The 12,001-nt window shown below is 37.9% G+C and overlaps 1 protein-coding gene across 1 annotated transcript in view; it reads right to left on the bottom strand.

Annotated features, from left to right (window-relative positions):
- Positions 1-8,897: 8,897 nt before the first annotated feature.
- The window catches only part of PRXIIF (peroxiredoxin IIF), a 72,548-nt gene continuing 69,444 nt past the window's right edge, over positions 8,898-12,001 (bottom strand). The window contains exon 5 of the mRNA XM_089372364.1: positions 8,898-9,274. Coding sequence (XP_089228490.1) covers positions 9,169-9,274 — 106 coding nt within the window. The 3' untranslated portion in view covers positions 8,898-9,168. The remainder of the gene's footprint in view (positions 9,275-12,001) is intronic.

The following is a 12,001-nucleotide window of genomic DNA, read 5'->3' as shown; positions in this document are numbered from 1 at the left end:
AAACATATTTCTATATTAAATAAATATTATACATGAAAAAATAGTATAATAAAATAATATATAAGGTAATATTACATGTATTAAAAACATAAATAAAAATGATTAAATTATATAACTTAATATTAATTTCAAATAAATCAACCCATATAATGACGTGATGTTATATACTTTAATTTTAAAAAACAAACAAAAACATATTCCTATATTAACCAAATATTATACATGAAAAAATGTTATAATAAAATAACATACATAATGTAATATTACATGTGAATATTGGGACTCTAAAAAAATTATATATATAATTTGAATAATAAATAAAAACATTTTTATATTAATAAAGTATTATATAATAATATTGTAATTAAGTACCATATGTATAATATATTTAATATATTTACATTGTTATAATAAAGTAATATATAATATAATATAATATGTGAATATTGGAAAGTAAAGAAATTAACATTAACATATAAATATATGTATATATATATATAATTTTAAATTGATTTATACACAAATGTAAATGTAAATAAATAATAAGAAGATATTTTAAATAAAATATTACAAAATAGTTAAATTATATAATGTTAACATGTTAAAACAAATGATCTCAATATGTTGAATTTGATTTATACATACTTTTTATGTAGTTCACTTGATACTAGCTACATCTACAAAAATATTGAAATGTGTAGTTTGGGAGGTACTCCTATAACTTCTCGGATATTGGATTTGTGAGGAGTTGACCCACAAATATGGTTTATGGGCAATGTAACCAAGTGTTGGGCTTTGTACCCAAAGAAGTGGGTGAAAAACAAGTGAAAAATAATTGTTTATTCATTGGATGCATGAGGGGCATCTTTGTGGGCTAAGGGTCACCTAGGGCTTCAATGGTGTGGGCAAAAGTCAAATGAAAGAATTTTATTTCTATAGTTAATGGTGTTTAAGCGTGTTTGGCTTAGGTCGGCTTGAGCATAAGTGGTAACCCTTGGTGGCTAATGAACTCCACTAATAACACTATGTATAGAGATGAGATTGAGATCGTTTGACACATCCAAGCAAGCATCTCTCAAGTGTTTTATGCCCAAGAGAAATATGAACTTCCTAAAGCAGGAATAGGCCTTAAGGAGGGACGAGTTGGAGCATGTATGGTTTGTCACATGTCTGAAATGGAGACCTAGTATGCCCATGTATGAGGACAAGTAATGTTTGAATTATTTGTTCCCTTGTGAAGGTTTGTTTACACATGTTTGAGGTTTAGATTATGTGTAGTTTGTGCTTAGGGCTATTTTTGTGCATGAACAGCCATTAAAGATCTATGCCAAAGTTTGGTTATGCAGCCTAGCTTCTGTGCATGAAAGAGAGGGTCAAGACTCTAATGAAGTGGATGTCATGTTCTAATCAGTCTCTGTGATAAGGTCGTGAGTCTCAGTTGTATTGCACAGTGATTTTCAGTGTCATCTAAAACTAAAGAAGGTCGAAACCTACCTCAAATTGCAAAAGGAAGAATGTGAGGTTGGGACAAAAAGTAGGGTTGTCATGAAGTGAAGGAAGGAAGGTAGATTCGTTGAAGAAAATGTGTTGAAGGTGATGAGTATGAAGGTTTGACCAATAAGATTTTTGGATAATGTGTTGGGAGGTCTTATGTAGAGTGACTTGTAGAAGACAAAGAGTTGTAATGAAAACCTAGTTTGTAACCCTATGTTCAGTGAATCCAAGAGGCTAGTCATCGATGTGAGGGTTACTAGTAGAAGACCCTAACTATAGTGATTCATGAGCAGTTGAGTCAATGTTATGAGGGTTGTTGGTTGATGCCCTAAGTACAGTGATTAATATGGTAAATTAGTGTTGAGAGGGTTGTGTATTGAAGACCCTCGGAGCAATCATCTTTGGAGTAGCAAGGGGACGATTAGAGGGAAAACTTGTCTTGGCCTATGTTCAGTGACCTTGGAGAAGTAGAATCATTGATAGAAGGTAGAATTTGAGAAGCTAATCGTGCAAGCAAATATGAAGTTGCATAGGACCTTGTGAGTAACCGTGGCAAAGGTGTTGGAGCAACAACATCTATGCATGTATAGGTGGCAAAGGACCTGACATGTGTTCAAGGCAAGTGCACTATAAGGGCTAGTGTAAGCGCTTCTTCAGTAAGTAAGTCAAGTTGTTCTTGTTCAAGCTTAGATTGATGGTCATGTGTTGTTGACATGAAGCCCTAGTTTTCCTTATATCAGGGCTAATTGTAAAGATCATGATCCCTGGCACGAAAGCCCTATGTTTGTTGTATTAAAGTTGTGATATAACAAGTTTTGGGTTGATAAAATCTTGTGTACTTCATTGATTCACAGTTCTACATATTTTGTTGTGCAAAATGTTTGTGTTAGGGTATTTTAGTGTGTTTGTGATTGTGTTTTAGACTTAGACCTAATTCTGAAGTGCCAAGGAAAAATCAACATGGTATCAGAGCTACTTTGAAGGGACAATTGAATTAGAGTGTGCACAGCGTACAACTCAAGAGGGAGTTGGTTGCCTTGTTGTTGAAGGACTAGCAGCATGGTGAAGTTGGTCACGAGTTTGAGGTACGAAGATAGATTGGATGGCTTGTCCAACTATAGTCCTTAGAAGGAAAGGATCAAGTTGGTCTTGTTGGTGAAAAATATTTGGGAGTTTGCCAACAAGGAGATTAAGAAATCGATAGACCCTAAGGAGTTGGAAGTTTATGAAGAGTTGGATGCGAAGGTGAAGCTCATCATCCTAGACAGTGTCAAAGATCACTTGATGCCTCATCTAATCGGGAAGAACATTGCCCATGAGATATGGAAGGCTCCTCGAGACTTGTTCCAAAATAAGAACGAGAAATAGTTGCTAGTATTGAGAGAGAAGTTGAAGGGCACCAAGATGTTGGATGGTGAAGGTGCGGCTCTGTATCTGACGAGACTTTTTCAAGTTCAAGATGAGCTAGTTGCCATTAGAGATGACGTTCCATAGTCTAATTTGGTGAGGACTGCTTTGAAGGGATATTTTGAGGAATGGAAGTCGTTTATCAAAGAGATCGTCACTTGAGATAAGCTACCATATTGGAATAGGTTATGGAATGACTTCATCCAAGGACTATGGACAAGGATCTTCACAAGAAGAAGAAGTTTGTTGAAGGTAATGTGGCTCTTGCAGAAAATATGAAGAGCAAAGCGAAGCACTTGAGCAAGTTGAAGTGTTATACATAAGTTGAAGTGTTATACATGTGGCAAGTATGGTCATTATGCAAGCAAGTGTCCGCGGAAGAAGGGAGACAATGATAAGAGGAAGGAGATAGTTGAGGTTGCTACATCTTATGACCTAGATGACTTCTCGAGAAGATTGGAGGAGGAATTTGCTCTAGTTTCTCATTTCTCCGAGGGTGTCATCGATGAGAATGCATGGTGCGTGGATAATGGAGCGTCGAAGCATATGACAAGTTCACGTGAAGTTTTTGAGACTCTCACTAAATGGGACTCGAAGTTGCACATGGAGGTTGGCAACAAGAGTCGGAAAGTTATCAGAGGGACAAGGATTGTGCCATTCAGGCTGGAGTCAAGTGGAATGTTATCATGTTCAAGATGTACTGTGGGTATCAGAGCTCAGGTACAACATGTTGTATGTCTCAATGATTGAGGCAAAGGGGTTTGAGATGATATTCTAATATGGGAAAGTGATGCTCAGGCCCAAAGGCTCTAACTCCATTGGAGTTCTCATCAGAGTTAGGGAGCATGGTCTATACAGGCTGACGGGCAAGCCTATAGATCATGGGAAGACGCAGGTTCCTGAGACTCAGATGGAGTCAAGTTCAAGCAGGAGTATGCAAGTTCATAGGGAGAATCTGCAACCCAAGAAGAGTACATGGTTAGTGGGGAGTAAGGAGACATCCACAACTGGCAACAAGGACCTGTGGAAAGGCTTGAAGGCCTATCATGAGAGGAAAAAGTGGGAAGCTTCTGGAAGTAGGGACACTACCAAGGATAGTGTGGTTCATTCTATAAGGTATGATGTAGTGGTGGATGCCAGAAATTAGGCTAGTGTCGTTGACAATGATGAGTTACTTCCAAGTGGTGGAAGTACCTCCCTCGCCAAGAGGGAGTGTTGAAATGTGTAGCTTGGGAGGTACTCCCACAACCCCTAGGGTATTGGGCTTGTGAGGAGTTGACCCAAAAAATGTGGTTTGTTGGCAATGTACCCAAGTGTTGGGCTTTATACCCAAAGCATTGGATGAAAGACCCAAGTGAAAATTAATCGTTTATTCATAAGATGTATGAGGGGCACCCTTGATGAGCTAAGGGGCACCTAGGGCTTCAATGGTGTGAGCGAAAGTCAAATGAAAGAATTTTATTTCTATAGTTAATGGTGTTTAAGCATGTCTGTCTTAGGTCGGCTTGAGCATAAGTGGTGACCCTTGGTGGCTAATGAACTCCACTAACACTATAAATAGGGATGAGATTGAGATCATTTGACACATCCAAGCAAGCATCTCTCGAGTGTTTTCTGCCCAAGAGAAATGTGAACTAATTGAAGGAGGTGCGGACCTTAAGGAGGGATGAGTTCGAGCATGTATGGTTTGTGACATGTCTGAAATGGAGACCAAGTGTGCCCATGTATGAGGACAAGTAATGTATGAATTATTTGTGCCCTTGTGAAGGTTTGTTTTCGCAGGTTTGAGGTCTAGATTCTGTGTGGTTCATGCCCTAGTTAGGGTTATTTCTGTGCAAGAACAACCATTCAAGATCTGTACCAAAGTTTGGTTATGCGTCCTAGCTTTTGAGAATGAAAGTGAGGATTGAGACCCTAATGAAGTGGACACCTTGTTCTAATCAGTCTCTATGACAGGGCCACAAGTCTCAGGGGTATTGCATAGGAAATTTTAATGTAGTATGAAACTAAATAAGGTTGAAACCCACCTCAGGTTGAAGAGGGAAGAATGTGAGGTTGGGACAAAGAGTAGGGTTGTCATGAAGTGAAGGAAGGAGGTTAGATTTGTTGTAGTAGTGTTGAAGGTGAGGTCTATCCAATAAGGGTTTTGGACATGTGTTGGGAGGTCTTATGTACAGTCAATTGTAGAAGATAAAGAGTTGTAATGAAGACCTAGTAAGTGGCAAGTTGTCGATGTGATAGCTACTAGTAGAAGACCCCAAGTACACTGATTCATGAGCAGTTGAATCAATGTTATAAGGGTTGTTTGTTGATGCCCTAAGTACAGTGATTAATGTAGTAAATCAGTGTTGAGAGGGTTGTGTGTTGAAGACCCTAAGACCAGTCATACTTGGAGCAACAAGAGGATGGTTAGAGGGAAAACTTGTGTTGGCCTATGTTCAGTGATCTTGGAGGAGCAGCATCATTCATAGAAGGCAAAATTTGAGGAGATAATTGTGCAAGCAAATCTAAAGATGCAAAGGACCCTGTGAGCAGCGGTAGCAAAGGTGTTGGAGCAATGAGATCTCTGCATGTATAGGTGGCAAAGGACTTGCCAGGTTTTAAGGGTTGGTGTAAGCACTTCTTCGAAAAGTCAATTGTTTGTGTTCAAGGGCAGATTGGTGGTCATCTGTTGTTGACATCAAGCCCTAGCTTTCCTTGTATCAGGGTTAATTGTAAGGGCTATGATCATTGGTATGGGAGCACTACGTTTGTTGTATTAAAGTTGTAATGTAACAAGTTTTGGGTTGACAAAATCTTGTGTACTTCATTGATTCACTATTGTACATTTTTCGTTGTGCAAAGTGCTTGTGCTGTGGCATTTTATTGTGTTGTGATTGTGTTTTAGACATAGACCTGATTCTGAAGTGCCAAAGAAAAATCAACAAAAAACCCACTCGTGCCTAGGTAAGTTGGTTATCTTTCATGTAGAAATTACTCTCAAGGAGTGAGCATGTCAATGTTAGTGAAACTGGAACCCGAGTGAGGAGGATAAGAGTGACTCATTACCACCCAAACTACACCCACTTGACATGTGAACATTAAAATTTATACATATTATGATATCACATGTGAAAATTAAAATTAAAGCTAATATTAAAGATAATAAAGAACACATATATTATGGTATTCAATAAAACATATTTAAATATATATTATACAAAATATTATTTAACCATTCATTCGGAAGATGAGGAAGAGGAAAACCAAGAGGCACAACCTAAACAATCTAGGGACAAAATGGAGGGTGAGTTTGTGGTTCAAGATGTTTCAATCACTCAGACATACCCCACCCCCCACTTCATTGATTCATTGTCGTACATTTTCCATTGTGCACAGTGCCTGTGTTGTGGCATTTTAGTGTGTTTGTAATTGTGTTTTAGACATAGCCTTGATTTTTAAGTGTCAAAGAAAAATCGACAAGAAAACCCACCTATGTCTAGGTGAGTTGGTTATCTTTCATGTAGAAATTACTCCCAAGGAGTGAGCATGTCAATCTCAGTGAAACTGGAACCCGAGTGGGGAGGATAAGAGCAACTCCTCCTTACCCCCCGAGCTACACCCACTTGACATGTAAACATTAAAATTTATACATATTATGATATCACATGTGAACAATAAAATTAAAGTTAATATTAAACTTAATAAAGAACATACATATTATGGTATTCAATAAAACATATTTAAATATATATTATACAAAAGATTATTTAACCATTCATTTGGAAGATCAGGAGAAGAAAAACCAAGAGGCACGGCCTGAACAATTTGAGGACAAAATGGAGGGTGGGCTTGCGGTTCAAGATGTTTTAGTCACTCCTCCCCCAACAGATCCGGATTTAGAAAACTAGCAGTTTTCGGCAAGTCAAGGAGGCACTAAATGAGCAAACGTTTTGGTGTCCTCAAATTCGGACAAAGATTATCCTTGTCCAGATAGGGACTAAAAACTTGCTTTGGCACTAATTGATCTAGATCCTGAAGTATGGCAAAAGGTGCATCGAAGGAAAGGAAAACATCAGCACAAACGATCAGCTATAACCATATCCTTTTTTACTTATTCTTGTTATTTTTCGGCATATACTTGGCTTTTTGGCAATTTTCCGCCACATATGATTATATTTCTGCTCACTATTGTAAAGTCGTGTCATTTTCGTGGATCATACTACATACACACATTGTGTATCTACAAAGTGTAATTTTTATTCTATTAATAAGATTTATAAGTTTTCTGTTCGGGAAAAACACATTATTTAACCATATTTTATATAAAATGTTATAATTAATTTATACACAATTTTAAATAAATAATGTATTAAAATGAAAATTAGTAGTAGCCAATTTATATATTTGAGCAATATTAACATATTAAAAAACAAATAGATATAAACCTATCGCTTTAATTAATAAATTATTAATATATATATAACAAAAGCACCCACATGAGCCCCAAGGGTTAGCTCAACTGGTCGAGTCCCCATTGTTAAGTACCTCGCCGATCGAGAGGTCACAGGGTCAATTCTCCTCGACGCCCTTGGGGTTAGGCCCTGCTAGTTTGGCTGACGAGCTTTAAAATATTCCTTTCGGGGTTGATCTGCCCAGATTTTTCCAAGAGAAAAAAACAAAAACAAAAAACAAAAGCACCCACTAATTCACCATCTAAAACCATATAAAAGTACACACACAGATTTATTATTAAAAAAACACAAAACATGAACTTCAAAGTGATTATAGAAACCAAGGTAACGAATATAATAACACTGTAAAATTCCCTAGCATAATGTATATGTAATACATATGGAGAATAAACAAAACTTTGTGATATATTAACATATTATCACACATAATAAGGGTAAAGTGTTATGTGTTAATGAAGATACAAAATAAAACGAATCCAATTTCAATATAAAAAATTGTACATTCAATAATGCACAATTATTCATGACTTAAATAAAATTTCAGAATTCAATCTATTTTCTTAACAAAAAGGCCATGCCCTTTTAGGGAGTGGTAGTCCAGAAAACCATATCATGGCTCAATGATTTCTGATTCTTGGTTATGATTTATGATTTGTCATAAGATGCATTTTAAATATCTATAAACTGCACATTGAAAACCAAAGCTCCCATCCTCCAGCTCTCTTTGTTCAGATATCAATCAAAACCCCAGACATTCATTTGTACATGTTAATATTGTAGTGAAAAAACAATAATTCCATTTTCACATGAACCCGACAAGTTTGTCAAGTCTGAAGAGAAAGCCATCAATCCTGTCACAATAAATCCAGAGTACAATTGCCCCCAATTGGAAAGGTTCATTTTCAGAGGAAGATAAATAATCAAACAGTTCAGGGGAAGTGTCTGAACTCCATCATATTGACAAGCATCACTTCTTATGGAAAAGGCAACGTGCAACTATTAATAGGGATGCTACACTTTCATTTGAGTAAGATTACAGCTTTTAGATCAGAATTGCCAGCACAGATTTCAATCAGAATTGGCAATTCTAGAAAAGATGTCTAAATTCCATCAGATTGACAAGCATCACTCTTTCTGGAAAAAGTAACGCGGATCCTACCCCTCGCAGCTTTTAGATCAGAATTGCCAGCAAATATTTCAAACAGAATTGGCAGTTCTAGAAAAGATGGACTCTTCAAATTGATGCCAAGACGGATATGCTGGCTCTCATTCCCTATGTGGGGAGGAGGGTATTCTGGATAACCATAGCTTGCCATAAGATGCATTTGAATATATATATATATATATATACTGCAGATTGAAAACCAGAGATCCTATCCCCCAGCACTCTGTTTGGATCAGTCAAACCCAACATCCATTAACCCATGTGAATATTGTAGTGAAAACCGATGATCCCATTTTCACAGAGAAACCCAATTGTTTGTCTAGCGAAGTCCGAAGAGGTAACCATCAATCCAATAACAATAAATCCAGAGAGTGCACTCAAAACTAAAATTTCCTCAGAATATTGTTTATTAAATTTGTGTGTCTTAAAAAGGCTCAATGCAGGGCTTTTTTCAGTTTCTTCATGACAAATTCAAATTAAGTCCCCAAAATGGACTTTAAACTCACGTTTTCAGATTTCTAATGGCATGAAGCTCCATACTTTTTGTGCTTTTATAACTATAGCGTCTGACTTCCCACCACCATGAAATACAATTAGCTAACATATATGCCTCAATCAAGTTGTATTAGCAGCTTAAATATTTAAAACTCAAATCTGTCCAAGAATAGTCTCCGCACCAGAAACCTTGAACTCAGAGGGGACCTTCTCCACATTCAATGCTTTAATCTTCCCATCCTCCACAAGTGCAGACCACCTGGGAGAACAAAACAAAACAAAACAGAAAGAACTCAGCCAAATCTGCAATGAGACAGAATACAGCAAGTTAAAGTCAAAATCTACAGAATCAAATTGTCGGAACAAGTGGAAAGAAGGCCAGCCCATGTGGAGACAGGCCACATTACTAAATAACAAACTTGAGTATACAAACGACACAAGAATGACACTGGAAACTAATATTTAACAGAACAACTAAATATCTAATTGAACAAAATTAGTGGAACTGCACAATGAAACATTGATAAAAATTCCACACAAATGAAACGAAAGAAAATTTAACTCCAGGCCCCAGCAACCAAATCACAAATGGCATCTTGATATGCATTTCATTAATATACGACCTATGTCACTGCATTCAGCAAATTTCAAACTTAAATTTAAAAAATTGCCTAAATTAAACCCACAGAACTTATTTATTTAAATTTATTTTTTTTTGTAAGCTAGGGAGAGACCTTCTTTTTCTATTAATTCGAATTGAAACCACTACATAATCGTGGTGACCTCAACCCGCCCCGAGGGGAAACCGGGTTTATTGGCCACCTTAAGTTTTTAATGGCCATCCAAAAATAAAAAGTCCTGATTCTGTCTGTCCATGCTTTATAAACTAAACACTCATAGAGATTATCATAGTTTCTTGTCTGCATTCTGTATTACAAAAAGAAGCTACAGTTAACTAACTATAATTCAAAAAGATTTTTAAAAACCTCTAATTAACATGTCTTCATCTGCTGATCCGCTGTGCCTGCCTGCTGCTCCATCTCTTTCTTGATACCGGGACTGCTGGTTTTTAACTGCTGCTGTATTTCTTCCATCTTCTTATCCTGCATTAACAAGGTGTTTTGAATGTTCCGTAACTCCTTCAGATTTGGAATTCCCTGAGATAATTCAGCCATTTCCATGGCTACTTGTTCCATTGCCTTAGCTAGCAGTCTCTTCATTATCCAGTAGACATGAAGGGTCTGCTTATATAATGTCATGCGTCCTCGCGTGTTGCCTGGATCCGGGAGGAGATATTCCCAGTCTTCCAATTCTGAGTCTGATTGACCCTGAATTGCCTCCTCTTCTAGCTGCTGAATAATCTTTCTGATATTTTGGTTAGTGTTTTCACAGTAGGCCCGTTCGGCGAACTGGACTTTCTTCCCTATGGATTTCCTTGTTTTCCTAACTGATCCTGTTGCGCGTTCTTCCCTGTTTCCAGCCACTCCTTTTCCCCCTCTTCTGCATTGCCCGCGTCTCCCTCCTGCGCCTCCCCTTCTCCTATAACTTCCTCTGCCTCTCCTTCTTTTCTCTCCTGATGGGCTTCCGAATTCCCCTTCTCCTTCTTGTTCCTGGTTACCCCGGGCAGCTTCTTCCCTGCTACCCTGGACATTAAACCTCCCTGCCTCTGCCAACCGGCTTGTCCATACGCGCCTTGGTTCTCCTTCCTCTCCGTCCGAGTCAAACATTTCAACATCCTCCTCTGAGTCGTCTTGAACCGTGAGGATTTCCTTAGCTGTGGCTTCTTCCATTATTCCTTTCCCTTTTTTTCTGTCTCCTCGATCTCGATTTCCTCCTTCTTCATCACTCCTCATCCATCTCCTCGTAGCCATTCTTTTCTCCTCTGCCGTGTTGGCTCTTCGTTTTTTCGACCTCCTTTGCACTGCTGTTCTCCCTTCCAGGTCCCTGGCCTCCTTGTTTCTTCGCTCTGTCTTCGACACTTCAATACGAATTTGCCTCAACCGGCTGCATGAACCTTTCTTATGCCGCCGTCTCCTCCACCTACTTTCTATTTTATTTACCTTCTTCTTTTGCCGCTTGTTATCTACCTCCCTACTCGCCTCTCTTCGCCTTCTCTCCGTACTGTCATACTCTTGTCCAATCTATGACATCCTGACAGTTCCATCCTCCTCCTTCGTAATTCTATCATCCGCTTGCCTTGAGATGATATCCCTTGCAGTGATCCACTTGTCCTTGATCATCATTACCTGAAACTCTCTTGCTCTGTGGTGCTCTCTTACCTACTCTGCATTTATTATCCTATACGCCGCCATTAACATCCCGATCGGGAGTTATTTATTTAAAATTTAACTTCTTTGAACAAACTTCTTTAAAATTTAACTTTAAATTTTAACTTCTTTAAAATTTAACTAATTGAAATTGCCGAACTTCTTTAAATAAACTGAATCAAAATTCAAGCTGAAAAGGGTCAGCAAATAAATTCACCACAAAATTGGAATTTATTTGAATTCAGAGTCCATCTAAAATTTGACATTTAAAAAGAAAAAAATAAAATAAAAACCAAACAAACTAATACCTAAAACCCGTTAACTGCTTGTGTCCATGCTCTCTCATGCCTTGTGCCACCGTTCATGCTCCCACCCATGTTCCAGTTGACGCTCCCTCAGAATCATATCTTGTGCCATTGGTCATACTCTAGCCTCTCATACCTAATGCCCACATTCATTCTCACATATGTCAAGCCTGAAGGCTCAGAGTGAAGCCATTGTCCATTCTAAGTGCTAACATAGAGTCACGCTTCGATGCCTACACACTACAGGCCATGATCACTGTTCCCTCGAAAGTTTGACAATGAAACATTGCTTAAGCAGCGCTTGAAAACTGCAGTGATTAACAGGCAGGTCACAGCAACTATGGACGCCCCTGGGCAGTGATAGACAGTAATTAATAGGCAGATATCAATAGGTGATTGACAGGTCACAACAAT

The sequence above is a fragment of the Pinus tabuliformis genome, chromosome 8 (assembly GCF_031772625.1).
Source record: "Pinus tabuliformis cultivar Carrire ecotype Pingquan chromosome 8, CPIR1, whole genome shotgun sequence".
NCBI classification, from domain to species: domain Eukaryota; kingdom Viridiplantae; phylum Streptophyta; class Pinopsida; order Pinales; family Pinaceae; genus Pinus; species Pinus tabuliformis.
Note: the sequence above shows the minus strand (reverse complement) of the source record. Positions and strands in the feature narration are given on the sequence as shown.